The sequence below is a fragment of the Channa argus genome, chromosome 8, assembly GCF_033026475.1.
Source record: "Channa argus isolate prfri chromosome 8, Channa argus male v1.0, whole genome shotgun sequence".
NCBI lineage: Eukaryota > Metazoa > Chordata > Actinopteri > Anabantiformes > Channidae > Channa > Channa argus.
Genome location: NC_090204.1, coordinates 7,078,263 through 7,095,848, shown reverse-complemented (window position 1 = coordinate 7,095,848; position 17,586 = coordinate 7,078,263). Strand labels below are relative to the sequence as shown.

General features: G+C 39.1%; 4 protein-coding genes across 11 annotated transcripts; 2 read left to right on the top strand and 2 right to left on the bottom strand.

Annotated features, from left to right (window-relative positions):
* The first annotated feature begins 661 nt into the window (after positions 1–661).
* On the top strand, positions 662–6,288 carry tmem221 (transmembrane protein 221). The gene is made up of 3 exons (XM_067513248.1): positions 662–3,545; positions 4,590–4,675; positions 5,420–6,288. Exons 1-3 carry the CDS (start codon positions 3,244–3,246, stop codon positions 5,950–5,952), a joined length of 921 nt encoding a protein of 306 aa, XP_067369349.1. The 5' UTR covers positions 662–3,243; the 3' UTR covers positions 5,953–6,288.
* Positions 4,502–9,575, bottom strand: borcs8 (BLOC-1 related complex subunit 8). Of its 3 annotated transcripts, none has more exons than XM_067513259.1 (6): positions 9,413–9,575; positions 9,072–9,184; positions 7,537–7,601; positions 7,352–7,459; positions 6,515–6,602; positions 4,502–5,171 (listed from the first exon to the last, which is right to left on the bottom strand). In XM_067513259.1, the coding sequence occupies exons 1-5, from the start codon at positions 9,447–9,449 to the stop codon at positions 6,560–6,562; spliced, it is 366 nt and encodes a 121-aa protein (XP_067369360.1). In that variant the 5' UTR covers positions 9,450–9,575; the 3' UTR covers positions 4,502–5,171; positions 6,515–6,559. The 3 variants fall into 3 exon arrangements, with proteins under 3 accessions (XP_067369360.1, XP_067369358.1, XP_067369359.1); XM_067513257.1 differs by having other exon boundaries at positions 6,515–6,629; positions 9,413–9,573; XM_067513258.1 differs by lacking the exon at positions 6,515–6,602 and having other exon boundaries at positions 9,413–9,574.
* Positions 9,144–11,677, top strand: rfxank (regulatory factor X-associated ankyrin-containing protein). 6 transcript variants are annotated; one of them, XM_067513252.1, is made up of 10 exons: positions 9,148–9,295; positions 9,803–9,838; positions 9,935–10,039; positions 10,227–10,328; positions 10,405–10,470; positions 10,586–10,686; positions 10,779–10,904; positions 11,045–11,111; positions 11,194–11,274; positions 11,379–11,677. In XM_067513252.1, exons 3-10 carry the CDS (start codon positions 9,940–9,942, stop codon positions 11,438–11,440), a joined length of 705 nt encoding a protein of 234 aa, XP_067369353.1. In that variant the 5' UTR covers positions 9,148–9,295; positions 9,803–9,838; positions 9,935–9,939; the 3' UTR covers positions 11,441–11,677. The 6 variants fall into 6 exon arrangements, with proteins under 6 accessions (XP_067369355.1, XP_067369353.1, XP_067369350.1 ...); XM_067513249.1 differs by having other exon boundaries at positions 9,803–9,851; XM_067513251.1 differs by having other exon boundaries at positions 9,175–9,295; positions 9,807–9,851.
* On the bottom strand, positions 11,652–13,764 carry nr2c2ap (nuclear receptor 2C2-associated protein). The gene is made up of 5 exons (XM_067513255.1): positions 13,618–13,764; positions 13,386–13,476; positions 12,447–12,552; positions 12,261–12,328; positions 11,652–12,094 (listed from the first exon to the last, which is right to left on the bottom strand). Exons 1-5 carry the CDS (start codon positions 13,653–13,655, stop codon positions 11,972–11,974), a joined length of 426 nt encoding a protein of 141 aa, XP_067369356.1. The 5' UTR covers positions 13,656–13,764; the 3' UTR covers positions 11,652–11,971.
* Between the last annotated feature and the right edge of the window lie 3,822 nt (positions 13,765–17,586).

The window sequence follows — 17,586 nt, the reverse complement described above, 5'->3', positions numbered from 1 at the left end:
AGGGGAAAGTGACAACTGCTAAGATGTTTTGACCTCTCTTCTTTTTGTTAGAGGTCAAAGATCATTGGAGGCTCATGATTAATATTTTTGAAACCATCACTTCTCAGGGATCATTACTGATGATGTCCACACCAGGCCCACCACTGTGAAAACCCCTTACATTTATCACAATAAAACATTCAACTTAGGCTTTAAAATTGTCTCTAATGTGATGATGTACCGTCCCACAGTGTAAAGCAGGGTCTAATTGGGAGACCTTTTCACAGATTTCATGAGTGGGGGGAGTTCCACTTTTAGGCTTCAAGAATAAAACAATGCATAAAGTATTTAGTGTGTAAAATAGGAAAGGTTAGCGAAAACATTAAAAAAATAGTTATTTTGTGCAAAAGAATTTTTTTATTATTCCTAAACCTGGTAACTATCTTAAGACCCACTGATTTAATCACAAAATCTCCCATAGGTTTCTGGTTGTGAACCACTGCCCTAAAGTCCGATATTGTTATAAGTTTTAATAAAGCTGTGGTAAATTTTTGATCCCTTAAATGTGGTTAACATAATTTAACACAGATTTGAAATAAAAAAAACAACAACAAATTAAAAAAAAAATAATTATTTGATTGTATTATTTCATTGTAGCCTCTTGTTACTAAATGGAGTGCAAAAAGGCCTGGGTCATAAAGAGCATAAGAGTAATAGAAGAGTAAAGAGTATAAAGCAGCATTGCCGTTTGTCTGCTAACTGAAGAGGCCCACCTTCTGCCAGAAGGAGGAGATCCCAGCTCCACATTGGCAGTAAATTCACTCTGCTGAAGTGTCCTCTTCCACTAATCCGACTGACTGCAGATTAATGGTCCTATGCTGTATGTTGACTGTCTTATCAGCAAATATCATCAGATGGGATGGCGGATGGCATCAGTGCTAAATTCATTTGCTAAATTGTTGTTTTGAGTAAACTGCGCATATTACAGACTGAACTGAAACGTGAATAGAAATTATGACTGTAATGTTCTCTAAAACTGTAAAACTGATGTATAGTTTGGACAAAATAGCTAATTATAGGTTGTGATACAAAGTAACGCCACCACAAGTTACTTTGCCCGTCCCCCAAAATTAACATATTTCAAAAACTCTACAACAGTCTCAACAAACTATTAAGCTTCACAAAGGAAGTATTTGTGGCAAAGCTGCCGCATTGTACTGCATTATTTATTACGGTTAATATGTTCATATATTAGCACAGACAAAGGTTATATATAAACGTTCTGCTTAAGTGCTGCATAGTCCTCTGCAGTCTTGGTGTCATTCTTTATTAGCAATCCCTGGGTGTAACTGCTGACACCACGGGGGTACACAGTGAATGGGGTTAGAAAGTAAGAGGTAAAACTTGATAAATCAAAAGATCAAATGGAATGCTCAGACACTAATGGAAAACAGACGTGCTGTCAGTTTAATAGATATATTTAGAGTTAATAACCGAATCGCTCCATGTGCTGCATTATTGACTATTTTTGGGATGTGACACTATGTACTCCCAAAAATAATACAGCGAGAATTTATTAACACAGATCATCTGTGGAAGCGTGGGCATCAACTCTATTTCTCTGTCCCAAACACACACACAACCATGTGAACAAGCATGCACAGACGCATTGAGCTACGTACGCACTCACACACACTGTCTGAAATCCCAAGAGGTAGCTCAAACTGTGCATCTGATGCAATGGTTAGCAACATCCCTGCAGGCGGCCACAGCCCTTACCGCCAGGATTCATCTGCGTGAGCCCCATCAAACCGACAGAGAATAGAGCAAAACCCCATCTGTGAATAAAGCCAATTAGGCACCTGCAGCTATGGGTAAATTATATCTATTGTTATTGTTGGGTAGTCGAAATTAAAAGGCTGAATTGCAACCAGTTACTAAATATTGGAAATAAATGTATAAGGCAAGAGGCGCAAAGTAGAAACTTTAGAGATATAAAGGTGTCTTTGAGAACTTTCCGTATCAAGTCCATTTTTTTTTTTCATTTTCCTGAAACTTCTCACTTCTGCTTTCGACAAGATCAGCCACGACCCTTTTAGAGCATGTGGTGAGGCTGTCGAATTCAGAAATAGCCTCCATGGTCAGTGTACATGTGTGAGAGCAATTGTTCACATTTTGTAGCCTACCTTTATAGCTACGGTCTTATCTACATCTTAACAGAATAAGGGTTACACCTTTAACCCCCCCCCACACACACAAACACACAAACCCCAACCTCTAACAGAACAGTAAGGCCTCTGTAACAAAAGAAGTATGTCAAGGTGTTTGTGGTGCAGCAGCAAAATATATGAAGTAAATGTTAATTTTAAAAAGTCCTAAATTATACTGTACTACTAACTAATCATACTGGTTAATTAACGCCTAAATAGTTGGAATATCTATGCAAAAATAAAGGGATATCTGGGTGTCTGGTGCAAGCAACCCTGCTAAGCTGTCCAAGTTTCCACGGCAACTAGTGAACAGTTAGTCGGAGAAGTATTTGCTGTAATCTACACCTGCCACGGGCTCGGTTTGCATAGGAACTCATGTTTAGACCTTTCTGGACAAAGGTGTCACATTTTTAATTTTTATGTTTTTACACTTTATCTTCTTTGTCTTACTGTTACCCAACCAGGGCCTATAAACAATCCTTTCATCCCTTTATGGGGATGTGAGTGTGCACACAGCACAAGAACTATAGGCTAATCTGAAGGAAGACTGTGGGCCTATTGTACTCATCCCTAAGAAATTAAAGAACTTCTTTAGGATATTTTAAAATCCATTTCTCTTGGATATAGTTTCAACGCATTAGTTATTATTATTAAGCAAATTTCAACAAGTGTTATTGGGTTAAGTGCATGTCTACGTGATGGGGCAGGAGAAACGGTTTGGTCACGGTGTTTGTGTCTAGCCTGAGAGCTCTGCCTCTTCCAGAAGCACGTCAGCGTATTGTTTCCGAGGATCCCTGAGAAAAAGTCCATTGTTGTGGCGAACTTTTTAATCTGGGGCTTTGACGCACATCACATGGTCGCTCTGTCACTAACAGGCTGCTGCAGAAGTCCATGTTGGGGAGGAAAGTGTTCATCCTGGAAGGACAGCCACAGACACACTGCCATGTCTGCGCACTTTTGGGGAGTTTAGAATCACTGGAGAATCGTGGTTCAAAAGCTCAACCGGGAGAGTTTTTTTTTTCTCCCCCTCTGGACAAATTTGAGCAGGATAAAAATGTCGCCCACGTACAGCCAGCGGTCTCTTATAGTACTGTCTTTACAGGGGATTCTGTCGGCCATCATGTGTGTTTTATCGGTGATTTTGATTTTCCAGCTGCAGTCTCAGCAGCCTGCGGTCAGGGAGTCTCCCCCTGCCACCTCCGCCATCATACCCGCTCATGTCTGGGCCGTCCTCATGCCAGTCTCCACGGTGCTCTGTGCACTGGCCCTCACTCTCAATTTAAGCTCTGTAGTGGTGTGTCTCCTCCACAGCTATTCTTCTACAGAGGTCTGCCGAGGGGAACAGGACACCGAAAGGTATCTAGCCCGGATAGGGCTGCTGTTCTGCCACCTGCTAGAAAACACCTGCCGCCGCGGCTCACACAGGCAGAAACAGATAGTTCCGGTCACTTCTCAGCGGCTGGGTTTGAGGTTTAACTCACCTTTGACCGCACCACGGGTCATTGAAGTCATTTGGGAAAAATAGTCCATCTAGGTCACATTATTTTTTTTTGCAGTTGCAGCAATATTTTGTCTGGTAGGACCACTACCTCATGGTGGATAATATTAGACATCATCAGTGGTCATTACTCTCTCAGTTTGTTGACTTTGTGCCTCTTCTTTACTTGTGCTTGTTTTACATTAGAATTCAGTATTGGCCATTTTTTCTTTCCTTGTGCTCACAGTTGCTACTCTTCCACAACGATTTCACTTTACCATCCAATGAAGTGCACTTAATATAACTCAAGACTTATTTACAAAACTATCGTGGCTTAACTTTTGTTGACACTTTGTTAGAGGATATAATTTGTCGCCTGTTTGTAAAGGTTTGCATTATATTCCATCCATACTGATATTTATTTTTCACTTCCCATACATGTAAGTGATTATTCTACACTAATTTCTGCACAGCTTTATTTAAAAAAATTGACAGTCTCAGAGGCATAAAGGCCCTGATGTGTGAGGGCAGAGGCCCACATTGCAATGATTTTGCTTGACCCCCACGTCTCAACCTCTATGAGTCCCACCCAAACAATGGCCTTCCTCTCATTATGTGACAAGAGTACGGCCTCTAGCTGCTCCTTTCCCCCGACTGTTTACAACTGCAACAGCATGGACCTTCCCATTCCAACAGAGGAGACATTCCAACAAAATGCGAATAGTAATGAAATACTTTTGAATATCTAGCATTTAAACATACCCACAAAATCAATAATCGGCTGCTTTAGACTTAATGTTCTATAATACTTGCAAACAGAGTATTGCAAAAAGGGTGAAATAAACTGAAACAAAAGGTGTAATTTATTAACAAAAATGTAGTAGCAACCTTAAAGTGTGAACATATGACATTTCTTTTGACAGAGCAGACTGGTTTCTTTTGGACAGCAGAATTGTACGACATGTGGCTATCGGACTGTTCTGCCTGGGGGTTTCTGTGTATTTGGCAGGTAAGATTTTTTATAACATTCTGTATGTTTTACGTATGTGTCTATGTCTTAAACATGTATAATTTGAATGCAGGATATTGTTTTTTCTAACAAACTCATAAAAAAATAAATAAAAAACCCTTTGCCCAAATCACTGGCACTGCAGTGGATTTTAAACACCAGTGGCAAAAACAACTCTGCTGCGTTCTTTTTGGTCCGTCCAGTGAGTACTGGAGAACAATGCGTTCTTTGAGCAGCTTCCATGACTCGAGTGTTTTTAATGCTGAACCTGGCAGTGCTGTGGTTCTCTGTTCCACTGAGCAGTTTGTGCTGGCCGATCACTGGAGGTAGTCACTCCATTGTGATGAGGAGGTGTCGCCATTACTAAGCCTCAGTCCAGAGGAAGCAAAGCAAGGGAATGCAGAGGCAACACCACCAACTCAGGAAGTCGCATCATATAGCAGAGCTGTGCTTTTCTCCTCCTTCTTTTAGCATGGCAGGGTCCACGGTCCTTTTCCTGCACACAAGTATAGGACAATCCAGTTAAGAAATATGTCATAAGTCATATAAAAATTGGTCTTTATGTGACATTTCATTCACATAAAGTTTCTGTCATTCCAATCTAAAGTTGTTTTGAGAATGAAGCTGAGAGTAGGAAATAAAAAACATAAAAACTCTGTATGTAAGTTGTATAGCCTGTTCATATAGAGCAAATTGTTAAGCATTTCTGTGTATGTAAATTCTCTGCTTTCTTTTCTTTGGCAGCTATGTCCATCTTTATGCTCCTCATATTTGAGGTGGAGACAGGTATTGCCAGTGCCTGTGTCCTCTCTTCAGGGATCCTGATTCTGTTGGTTGTTGTGATCCACTCTCTGGTCAAAGTTTCCAGTAGTGCGAAGCACTATCCCAATGATCTCGACACCCTCTACCAAAATGACCACGGAAACATGCCTGCCTCTCGGCCCTGCGAGCTCAAAATTGGGGTGGACAAACTGCGGATGCACCGTAGCCAGTCTCACCTCCAACATCAGCTCTCCTACACTCAAAGTGGCAACCAAAGACAGCGGGAACCATACCAGCAACAGCAGTACTCCCCTGCCGGAGGTTTACAGGGCCATGCCATTGATAAAGACAGCTACAGTAGCGGAGGCAGCTGTCCACGAATGCACAGGACCCTGTCTACTGAGTCCGGTTTACTACAGGCCCAGGTTCAACCCTGGAATGGAGTCAACAATGAGATGAGGAGTGTCCTTGCACGCAAGTCAGGAATTTCTGCAAAGGACTCTACTCTTGTGTGATATAAAGAACGCCACAATTGAGAGTTAAGACGGTAGTCCCCAAGTCATTAAGTATATCAAAAGTGGACGTCTGAGTCACCAAAAACTGATGTACAACTATTGTGTTGTATTGTTTTACACCCTGACTGATTATAGACAATATGGGATTGAGACTGATAAGCATAGTATACATACCCAGGTTTTCATAGTAATCAGCATATTTATGCTATTGAGATAATTAAGCAGTAGCGTTTTGTATGAATGAACTTGATTTTAATCTCAATATACACACCAATGTTGTCCATGTATTGATCTGGCAATTTTACAGCTCTCTTTGGAATAATGTAAATAGTTAATTTCACCGTATACTACATGCCAAATGTACAATATGTGCACAATGTGTTCTATTATGTGTTGCTTAAAACAATTTAATTTCATTCAATTTAGAGATAGAATAGTTTAGCAAAATTAGGTACAACATTAAAACAATGTTGACAAAACCTAAAAAAAATTGTTAAAGTAAACATTTCAGTTGCATCACATATATCCTAAACCAGAATACTTAATATATAAATGTATTTACCTCATGTTTGGGAGAACAACAAACTTGGACACCTCTATTCAGATGTCATGGGGAAGTGGGTGGAGCATGCGCAGTAGAGACAGGGGGACTGGGAGAAGGGGTCACACCATGTAAGCTACATGCAGTTTTAAGTGGGAAACAAAAAACAGCACAGAGAAATATAACAAAAAAGATGAAGCTCCAATTCACTACAGAGATTTAGGCATGTAAAAACATTTTGAAAATGAATGGCAAATAAATTGGCAAAAACAAATATATAACCAAGATATCAAGTAACACAAACTATATGTAAATTATGGCTTGATTAAAACCAACAGAAAAAAGCGTATGAACAAGCGAAGGTATAATACAGAAAGCTGATAATGACTACAAACAAGATGAATCTCCAGAAAATAAAGACAGATCGTATATTAGTGCTGTGATACATAATCAAGATTTCAAATGTCCTAACTGGAAAACTGGAAAATTGAGTTAATGCCATTCAGTGTATAGACACGATAAAGCTGTATCGGAAGCCTTATTCTTTGGAGCAGCTACAGGAACTAATCCTACCACTTGACAAAAATGAGTATACATCTAAATTTGCACAATTTGTGCATTTGCATTCAAGACCTTTTTGGAAACATTAGTCTTAGGACAGGTCCAAAGAACAGTAATCCTTCTACTTGAATAGATTAATAATTACAGCTTAAATGCAAGAAGAAAAGATTAAATTTGCTTGCTGGCTTTATATGGATATGTCAGTGTCATTTTAAAATATTACACAAAGTCATACGTTTCATCCCTGAACTTTGGACACACTGGGTCTCAATGAACATGTTCACTGCTGCCTCCTACCTGCGCCCTTGAGAGTTGTTAATCTGTTCCTTCATGCTGATCGCTTGACAAAGAAGGCTGTCCATGTTTTTAAAATACACGCTGCTATTCTTCATGCTCTTCACAGCGCTGCAAGAACAAGCATATCAGTGAACGTACGTATTTACAGTCATTCTCAAAATATTTAGGGTTTTCCATCATCTCACCTGCATGCATACTCTACAGTATAGATTGCTCCTTGACTCTGCTCCTCCCAGCTCTGCATATCTGTCTGTATGGAATGTGACAGATATGAATACTAATTAGTAGGAAATTGGATAAGGAATACAACTTTATTGCACTATAAGCTGTAACAATTGTGTACATTCACAGGACCCAGTTCATATATTCAAGGGTTGCCAAGAAAGAATGGCTCAGCATCTGACTCAGTGTACAGTATTTTTTATTTTTTTTGTCCTTTCGGCTTATCCGGTGAGTTCAGGGTCACCACAGCGGATCATTGTCCGCATGTTGATTTAGCACAGTTTTTATGCCGGATGCCCTTCCTGACGCAACCCTCCCCAATTTCTACCGGGCTTGGATGGGAAATGGGGATGGGAAACCGCATAGCATACTGTATGTACAACAGATATTTTGTGCATATTGACATGATTGCCTTTATGGCATATAAGCGTGCAAAGAGTCAAAATACAGATAAGTCCGGGTCTGGGTACTGCGCATGCTGTCACATTGTTTCTGTTTAACCCCACACTTGAATAGAAAGGAAAAAATTGTTGTTTTTAAACACCTGTGCTTTTCTCATTGTAACAAGTCAAAATGTCTGATGTGAAAAAAAGCATATAAGAGAGAATGCAGGCTATAGTAGAATTGAAATAGCTATTTCCTTATTTGTTTTTTTAGTTTGGCTGTAACAAATGAATAAAGGAAAGTGTATTTTACTAAAAAGCATACCGATGTTGTCATCTTTAGATATAATTAAAATTGGCTTTTAAGATTATTTACACACACACACAAACCACGAAGAGTTAAACAAAAAAGTTAATTAAATTAGATTGTTAAAGTCAGCTGTCCACGAATGCAGCCTGGGTTACCTCCATAAAAGGCAGGTACTAAACAAGTTCAGGTAATCCTGCTTATCCTCTGTATTTCCCCGTCTTTGTGATACGCTGCTGCTACCAAAATGTGCCCTTTGGGTACAGTAAAGCTATTAAGTCTTCAGTGACACTGTTTAACTGGGGATACCCTCACACTTTGGCTTGCACAGTAGGAGCAGTTGTTTGTTTCTAGATATACACCAATCAGGCATAACATTATGACCACCTGCGTAATTCAGTGGAATCCAATACAGATAATTCTATGTTCATTCATTTTAAATAGGGTGGCCAAAACATTATAGCTACCTCCTCTTATAATACAGTCCCGTACAACTCCACTAACCACTTTGACCGCAGTAATAAACACATAGTAGAATTATCACCTTTCTGAACGCTTCAACCAAAAAACTGAGAAAAGATAACTTTGTAAAAGTAGAATTCATGGCAGAGCTACTGTTTTGGACGACATTAAATTGCACAGGTGGCCATACAGTAATCTTATGTCTGATCGGTGTACGTATTGCTTTCTTAAGTTACTGAAAACCCACTGATGTTAGCAAAAAGTGCTGCTGTTTGTTTCAAGGGGTGAATCTTCATTTGATGTATTAGCTGTGTTTGATTTTGGTTTTGTGCACAGCACAGAATACCTTGTGTTGCACCAGTTCAGGCAGCGATCTTCTGACGTGTTCCTGCAGCCTGTAGAGAGCCACTGAAGGCTCGTTAGCCAGGACGTACATGCTCTCTGTGAATTTGTCCGTCACTGTAGAAGAATTACAGCAACATGTTTAAGATGAATGCTGCGTGTTAGGGAACTAAAAAAATTGAGGACAAGCAGCCACCGGCAGGACGACATGGACACAAGTAGCTACAGGTACAAAGCAAAGATGTGCAAAGCGGCAGCTTAGCGGCTAAACAGAGCTAGCAACTACAAGCTTAGCAAGGCAACAATAAGGTCAACTACATGTAGTTTCATTTATCTGATGTTTACCTCGTCTGACTTTCATTTGCATCTCCTGGTCCTCCATTATTCACTCCAATTATTACAATCAGAACCGAAGAACAACTACAAAAGGTATAAGCGAGCTGCGTCAGCTGATCACTGCTTCTTCCGTATTTTGTTTGTCATGTGCCACACGACAACATTCCGGACAGAAATTTTGATAATGAAACGAACAGTTCTTCCTTTAAAGAGTAACAAACCCTATAATACGTTACACGAGCTGACTCAAACGTGCTTTCATTGCATCCCCCCCCTAATAAATCGATCACTTAAATAGCTAATCAGCTGGGTGGTTACTAATGTACTTTCGCTACCCTGAGATGATAAACAAGATCCATCGTGTGATTTGAAAATATCTACTTTCTGTTTTTCCATAAGGAAGTTAGCGCAAATTAGACTGTGAAGCTGGAAGTCGTGAGTAGACAATGTAATTTGCTTTGTAAACATTTTGCCCAGATTTTATGCACAGTGGTACCACGTTATTTAGCATTTCATATGTTTTTATTGCAGTGATCATGGAGGCCAGAGGTGGTGATGAGGTTGCAGACGTTCGAAATATTCAGGCAGTTAACGCTAATGCTTATACCACGGAGTCCAGAGATGAGATCTCCATTGGTATTTTCGCCTTTAATATGCATATATTCTCTTAATCTAAGTTTCCTATCTGTGGTCGCTTTAATTTCTGTTATATTTTTCATGCAGTCACCTGGTTTTTTTAATAATAAATTAAACAGTAAATCTAAACAGTAAATTGCTTCCACTGACACGGTTGTAGTTTATCTTATTGCCCCGATGTTTCCAGAGAACATGGATGTGGATGAAGATGGTTTGTTTAAACATTCTACCACTCTGACCAACAAGCAGCGTGGGAATGAGGTTACAGTACGGCCAGCAACATTAGATTGTAAGTAACAACAAAGGGCTGACAAAATTGAGGATGTCTTGACCATATAAAGTTATTTAAACTTTATTTCCATCAGCTCTGTCCATACACCAATTGGCAGCTCAAGGTGACGTTTCTCAAGTGGCTGCACACCTCAGTAAAGGTGAGAAAATTGGATCCCACTGTTAACCACCAATCATCATAACACTATGCTATTTAAAAATTTTTTAAGTGTTTAAAATTCCTATTAAGAATCTGTGACCGGTTTCCTTTTTCAGACAGTTCACTTCTCAGCAAACAGGATGAACGGGGTTTTACCCCTCTCATGTGGGCAGCAGCATTCGGAGAGAAAGCAGTAGTGGATTTTCTCTTGGAGAAGGTTAGATGCCAGCAAGGGCTGTCTACAATGACATGCACACCATTATAACAAAATGCACTGTCTCACTGTTGTATATTTGGTTTGTGTTTTAGGGTGCAGACCCCAAAACAATTGCGAGGGAACGAGAGAGTGCCCTTACACTAGCCAGCTCTGGGGGCTATGTGGACATTGTTGAGTCTCTTCTCAGGCATGGGGTAGACATTAACACTTATGACTGGGTACAGTTGTGACTTTCTAATTCACTTCTTATCACAAGTGTGCAAAATGAAATATGTTTAATAACTGAAATGTAACTACAATGGTATTTTCTGTTTTTAACCAACATTCACTTAAAATACACAACATATTTTTATCCCAGAATGGTGGAACTCCTCTTCTTTATGCTGTACGAGGGAATCACATCAAATGTGTAGAGGCACTCTTAGGTATATTAAATGTAAAGTTATAATAAATTCAAGCCAGTTTCATTAGAATGTTTTGTTAATGGCCATTCTTGTACTCTTTCAGCCAAAGGAGCAGACATGACCATTGAGTCAGACTCTGGGTACAGTCCAATGGCTTTAGCTGTTGCCCTTGGACACAAAAAGAGTATGTATTGTCCTCTTTTACCTGAAAATATGTTGCCTTTAAAAAATATATATAGCAGTGTGAATGCGTTTTGCTGTCTAATAGTTTTCCTTTTTGTCTCCTAGTTCAAAAAGTGCTGGAGGACCATATTTTGAAACTCTACAAGCCAACGACAACTCCAACATGACATTCATTAATAAAAAAATGTTATGGACAGTCATCTCAGATCTACATCCAGTTACCATTGGTGGTGAGATTAAGCTTCTCTAATAGATCAGTTCACACAAAGACATTTATACGCAGTTAACTGCATTTTTTTCCATTTATAAATTGTTTATATGCTGCCTTCAGCAGATTAGTTATTTGTTTAACCAGGCAGTAAAAAAAGGGAATGTAAACAAGTTTAAATAAAAATGTATTTTCATATTGTGTGTTGCATTGGATTACAAATGCTATTAAAAATCACACCAAACCCATTAAATCTGCAATTCAAACTTATAAATAGACTCCATGCCAAAACTCTACTGCTTGAGTGACGAAGCGTGAGATTGCAGATTCCTGAAAGAGTCAATACCAAAAAAGGCCACATTCAGATCAGTTCATGAGGTGGCAGATGATATGTTTCCCAATTGCCACCACACCATTTTGTGTCCTCTACTATACTCAGGGGTCACTTCCTCTCTCATGACAGGATTTAAAAAAAAAAAAAAAAAAAAGGTCATACATTTTTTTCCCCCAGGATGTCCAAGGAATAAACAATTACTCTCCCAAAAAAGTCAGCACTATTCTCAAATATTATTTTTACTTTGTCGACTGTAGGGGTCTCCTGTATGGGAAAGCTGTGGGTGTGGAGTTAAGAACAAGATAAGCATTGCAATAATGAAAACCCATGTTCAGGAAAATATTGTCGGATACTTATTATGAACCATTTAGAACATCAACAGGTGCAGTTCAAGCTGCTGTGACATATGCATCAATTCAATTAAAAAAAGCAGAATGAAGGATATTTGAAGGGAGTTGTTGTCTTCTGAATAAAAATGTCCAATTACTTTAAAGGCTCCATCTTTTCGGCAACCTGCAGAGAGCACAAATGGAAAATTGTACACCCGATCTAACTAAAAGGAGAAATTGAATTATCATCACACCAGGAAACCATTTGTAATCAAGCTTCTACAGAAATCTCTAATTCTTACCTTCTAGTCTGCATGTTTTTGCAGAGAAGCCTCCCTGGAACTGGATCTTTAGTTCTGACACTTTAACAGACTGAGGGAACTCCAGTGAAACCCACTGACATTCGCCCTGCAACAGATGATGCACACAATGATCATTCTCTATGAGATGTATTGTGTAATACCCAAATCTCTTTGGGAGTCTGTGTATAAAGTTTTTTTTTTTTTTTTTAATCTACTCCATACTGCACCACAACTCTAAGCAGGTTTTGATTATGTAGTGTGTTTACAATGAAAACGTAACAAAACATAGTTTACTCTGTAAGTGTTCTGGGGTACAGTCATCCCAAAAAAAAATTTCTGATCCCTGTACTTTTTGTACAATGTTTAGATTTAATTGTAAATTAATAAAATTACCATAGTCATTGTCAATCTAAACTGTTATGTTTAGCAATTAAAAAAACAAAACAAAACTAATTTATAGTTTTCAGACCCTCACTGTATAAAAGTTCCTTTGGAGGCAGTACCCGGTAGGTTGTTGTCAGTGACCACTTTAAAGTATTTGGCCACATTTATCCTTCACTTGTCTTCACTCTGCCATTATAAATGGATATAGACTAACTGGCATATAGGGCAATTTTCTTCTTTTAAAACCATATAACAATGAAATACATAAGGCAACACCCCTCCAAAATTGAAAAACTTACAGCTGCAAAATATTACAACCAATCGTGTATAGTAGCGAAATAGACCCAAGAACTCTTCAGAAAACGAGGGAAAAAAGTTTTGTTAGTAAAAGATAGGTGGCAGGCTAAAGTTACTGTTATGAGTGTTAAAACTTCCTAGTCACATAGAACAATGTGTGCATAAATTGCGAAACAGCATTCAAACAAAATACTTTATATTGAATCTCCGATATATATATACACACACAAGAGAAATGGTGCACAGCTGTATTAGTACCTGGTCTGAATTCCAGCAGGTCTCTTCACTGCAGTCAAACATGTACTTCTTTCCATACTGCTTCACATCTCTGTTGAGCACTGAACTCACCCTAGTGTTAGCAGTGAAACAAATCCCAGTTGTTAGCGGCTTTACGCCAATGTTATTTTAAAACAGAACAAGCCACTTATGTTGGACATTAACTAGACGATCGTGACATATTTGAGTTTCGTTAATGACAACTTTACTATACCTGGTGTGGGTTTCACTGCAAATCAACGAAGAAGCCATGTCTATGTTTAAATTACAATCTGCCGTCAAGCGATGCGAACACGCGCTTATCGTTTACGACAGTGACGTCGGTGTAGCCATGGTTTCCCTTCCCGCCACTAGAGGGGAGCCGCGTTCCGTGAACAATGTTGAATATTTGCCACAGGGAAGGTAAAAGCCTTTTCAATTTCATCTTTATCTAACGTCCCAATGGTTCGAAATGAACAATTGAAAGCGTAAAGAGTTGAAATGCATTTTCTGTAATCTGTGTGCCCGGTAGCGTGGCTCGGAAGGTGCTATAGGCGCTGCTCTCCATCTTGTTTATGGTGTATACCCCATCTCACTGTTGTCTACAGGAGACTCAAAGGTCAGGGAGAGAGGAATCGATTTGGGAGAGAGGACTTTTGACACCGGGCTTCCTTAAAGGAGAATCGATCAGTTAACCAGTGGCAACCTTCAAATAAACATACGCAATAACCTAGAAAACAGCCAATATGTTACATGTTTGTTAAAATAACCTTAATGTGCTGTTATTGCTTCTGTTGACTCACAGCAGAGGAGAGAGTCTAATACAACCAACATCAGCATGAGGTTTACTGCTTTTCTTAGAGAGCATATTTATACACACTGTTGCCCATATATTTGGAATAAAATATATATATACCAACCTCTGCTCCTGAATTTATTGTGACAATGTGATTTATTCTTGATAGAAAGTGTATATTTCTTTCAAAACTTTATTGGTCAATCTCTTCCAGACATGTAACAGGGAAAATGAAACCACAATTAACCTTTGTAAAAATGAGGAACGTGTCTGCAAAAAAAAAAATTATTATTATTATATTAATTAAACTTTATGGGCAACAGTGTATACGTTTTTCATTCTGCTAAGCGCACACATTTTGTGTGTGTGTGTACGTGTGCGTTTGTGGAAAGGAGAGAGTCTGTATTTCGCACATGGCTCATTGCAGACTGAGAACTCCTGCTGAGGTTTTGTCACAGTGCCCCCTCACTGCAGATAATCAATAGGTCTGAAATACAAAACCTGATAAAACTCAGCCTCCGTGAAAATTGTGCAAGGGACTGGGAGGGTGGGAGGATTGAAAGGTTTAGACACACACACACACTTTACATCTTTACCACAAGCACCTTTACATTATGGCAATGGTTCGGCTTCAGGTTTTACAAGAGTTTGAATAAAAGTTCTGATTGAACTGAGGTGCAGTAATATTTTATGGGTTCCATATCTGTGATACAGATATCTGTGGAGTTATGTAGAGTTGTTAATCTGAAGCGCTGGCTCAACAAATTATTTGCCAGATGCTCATATTTTTGCTTGTCAATGCTAGTTTTCTGGTCTGTAACCATTTTGGACCCCCGCCCATTTGGGCCTCGCATACAGTAGATGAAGGCTGAGCTGGTACTGGGGCCCATAAAATGACATCAAATTGGATTTGGTATGAAACATTCAAATTTTTTAAAATGGTATAATATTAACTTTAAGGGTTTGATGTAGATGGTGTAGATGGAAAATGACCCAAAGCATACTGTACAGGCAACCTAATCATATTTTAAGGCAAACATGTTTTATGTTTTGCAATTCCTGATAAAATTGAACTGAACTCAAGTCCTACTGAGCACCCTTTCTCTTGCTGAAGGGAAAACTGAAAGCAGACATCCAAAAATCAAGCAAGAAAAGAAGACAGCTACAGTAACGGCCTGGCAAAGCATAACAGCAGAAGAATCACAAAATCTGTCAGTTCTGTGGATTCCAGAATTCATTGACTGGCAATAGTTTGTCCGAACATTTTGGAGGCACAAAAAATAGAGCTCTATAAATAGAAATGGCTGAAATTCCTGAATAGCTTATCCAATGCCCAGTCCTTAAATTAAATCATGTCTTGATTGTTGGATTTCACATTTACTGTGGTAGTGTACAGAGCTAAAATGATGAAGAATGTGTCAATCTTCAAACATATACAAACAGCTGACTGTAGCTGCAGTAATGACACTGGTAACTCCTTAAATTTAGCATACTTCTCAAAATGTTGAGCTATTCCTGTAACTTAGCCTTATGGCTGCCTAGATGGGATGAAGGTGTCCTTTTTTGTCACAACTGTTTGGACTACTTATCTCTGATTAGCTTTGTCATCTTGTGGAAGCTTTTGTTTACATGTCTGTTCCTACATCTCATGGTCATTTTTTCCACAGACAAAAGTTTTTACCCTTCCCTCCACCTGAGCTTGTTAGAGGATAATCTCCACCTCTGTCACTGAAACGAATTAAATCCCCATCTTCCTTCAGCCATCTTTGTCACTCTTTCACCAGAGCGGTTGCTGTTGCTCTCTGTGTTTTTGTCACCTGTCTCTGGGTTATGTCCCATGAGGCAGTATTAGTGGTTAGCAAACTAACTTTGGGCTGAACCACAGCTGCAGTGGCTGCCTTTTCACACTGTGTGTATCTCCATGGTAACTTAGGCTGCACACATAACCTGCAAGCTATCAGATCTTACAAGTCTCCAGTCAGCACTGGGAATGGCGTCGCTGTCCTTAGGTTTCTGTCACTTGGACACAGGTTTACAATGTCTTTTTGCTCTGAACCTCTTTCCTTTCTGCAGTTTCTACTACTCCCCTTGTCCTTTTAAGCAGAGAACCTTTTCACAGCCATGATGTGACAATTAAATGATGGAAAATATGCCTACTGTGCCTAAATGATGGAACAGTGAAGCATTAAAAAAGTCTCTCTATTCGGGTTGGACCTTGGAGTGTACTATTATATGAGCTATCTTTCTAGCTTAGGAGTGTTATGTGTTTTTTTTATTTTTTACTTATTTGAAATAAGTGTTTAGCCTACAATATCTGCAGTTTACCTCTGGCAGTCCTCTCCAGGTTTGGCAATAAAATCAAGGTCCCTTGTGATAGATATATTGCACTTTTTTGTTCATTTGTATGTGTTCTTCTATAAGGAATACCATCAGTTTGCTTACTTTATTAAAAATTTAAAAACTTCCTTTATTGCTTAGAGATACCTAAAATACAATTGCAAATCAGTTGGTTGTTAATAAAAATAAGCAGGTAAAACCGTCACTGTGGTCTGTCCCAGAGTTTAGGAGCTATGAGCTTTTGCAGATTGCCTTAATGAGTTGGGTGATTAATGGCCGTGCTTCTGTTAACTGAGGGACACTGAATTTAGACTGTAGCAGCATTACAGCACAACAAGCCATCCTCTTCTGGTCTACATGACAAACTAACTGCACCGATTCTCAGACTTCATAGAAGTTTATTTGTGGTTTAGTTTCATTATGAAGAAATATGTACTATGGGACAATAGGGGAGCCAGCTGATGTGAAAACAGTCAGCCTATACTGGTGGTAGATGCTGAGGCTGAACAGAATAGACCTGGAATGATGGTAATGGCCTAAAGCCAAAGACAGCATTTTTTGTAAACTGTTTAGAGTACGTTGGAAATTAGAATGACATGATTCTGCTTAGTGGTTGTAAATCATTTCGTTTAGGAAGACAACATTTGGCATTCTTTGGGGTCCAACTAATTTTAATAAAGTGGGGAATGGGCAGAAACATGAGTCACATCTGTCGACTGCTGCTGCAATTAACACAGGATCTTGAGCTGCTGTGCTGTTGCCTGGCAGAGCATCTCGCTCATCTCTGTGTTGAAATTTTCTGCTCCAATTTGAGTGAGGTTCTCTAATTAAATCATTAAAAAGCAGAGCATTCGCACAATATGCTCCGCTGCCTTCATTACAAAGCACGATCACTTGTAATTTATTCACTCACAAAGAGGGAGCATTGGATTTGAGACGTTGTCTGTAGCTGTGTTTATTTGAACATTTTCTAAGCTCTTTCCTCTGTCCTCTGTTTGAGAGCCTGTCTGATTTGAGCCAGTGTAAAGGTGGACATGCATGCTTTTACAGATTGAAATTACTGAGCAATAG

Excerpts from the sequence above, each read along its gene's own strand:
- borcs8 (XM_067513257.1), bottom strand. The coding sequence starts at position 9,449 with ATGGAGGACCAGGAGATGCAAATGAAAGTCAGACGAG. Across the intron at positions 7,460-7,536 it reads ACTGTAGAGTATGCATGCAG|CGCTGTGAAGAGCATGAAGA; the intron begins GTGAGATGATGG and ends TTGTTCTTGCAG. Across the intron at positions 6,630-7,351 it reads AACAACTCTCAAGGGCGCAG|CTTACATGGTGTGACCCCTT; the intron begins GTAGGAGGCAGC and ends AACTGCATGTAG.
- rfxank (XM_067513252.1), top strand. The coding sequence starts at position 9,940 with ATGGAGGCCAGAGGTGGTGATGAGGTTGCAGACGTTCGAAATATTCAG. Across the intron at positions 10,471-10,585 it reads GGCTGCACACCTCAGTAAAG|ACAGTTCACTTCTCAGCAAA; the intron begins GTGAGAAAATTG and ends TTCCTTTTTCAG. Across the intron at positions 11,112-11,193 it reads ATGTGTAGAGGCACTCTTAG|CCAAAGGAGCAGACATGACC; the intron begins GTATATTAAATG and ends GTACTCTTTCAG.
- tmem221 (XM_067513248.1), top strand. The coding sequence starts at position 3,244 with ATGTCGCCCACGTACAGCCAGCGGTCTCTTATAGTACTGTCTTTACAG. Across the intron at positions 3,546-4,589 it reads GGGGAACAGGACACCGAAAG|AGCAGACTGGTTTCTTTTGG; the intron begins GTATCTAGCCCG and ends TTCTTTTGACAG. Across the intron at positions 4,676-5,419 it reads GGTTTCTGTGTATTTGGCAG|CTATGTCCATCTTTATGCTC; the intron begins GTAAGATTTTTT and ends TTTCTTTGGCAG.
- nr2c2ap (XM_067513255.1), bottom strand. The coding sequence starts at position 13,655 with ATGGCTTCTTCGTTGATTTGCAGTGAAACCCACACCAG. Across the intron at positions 13,477-13,617 it reads TGCAGTGAAACCCACACCAG|GGTGAGTTCAGTGCTCAACA; the intron begins GTATAGTAAAGT and ends TGCTAACACTAG. Across the intron at positions 12,329-12,446 it reads AAAAACATGCAGACTAGAAG|GTTGCCGAAAAGATGGAGCC; the intron begins GTAAGAATTAGA and ends TGCTCTCTGCAG.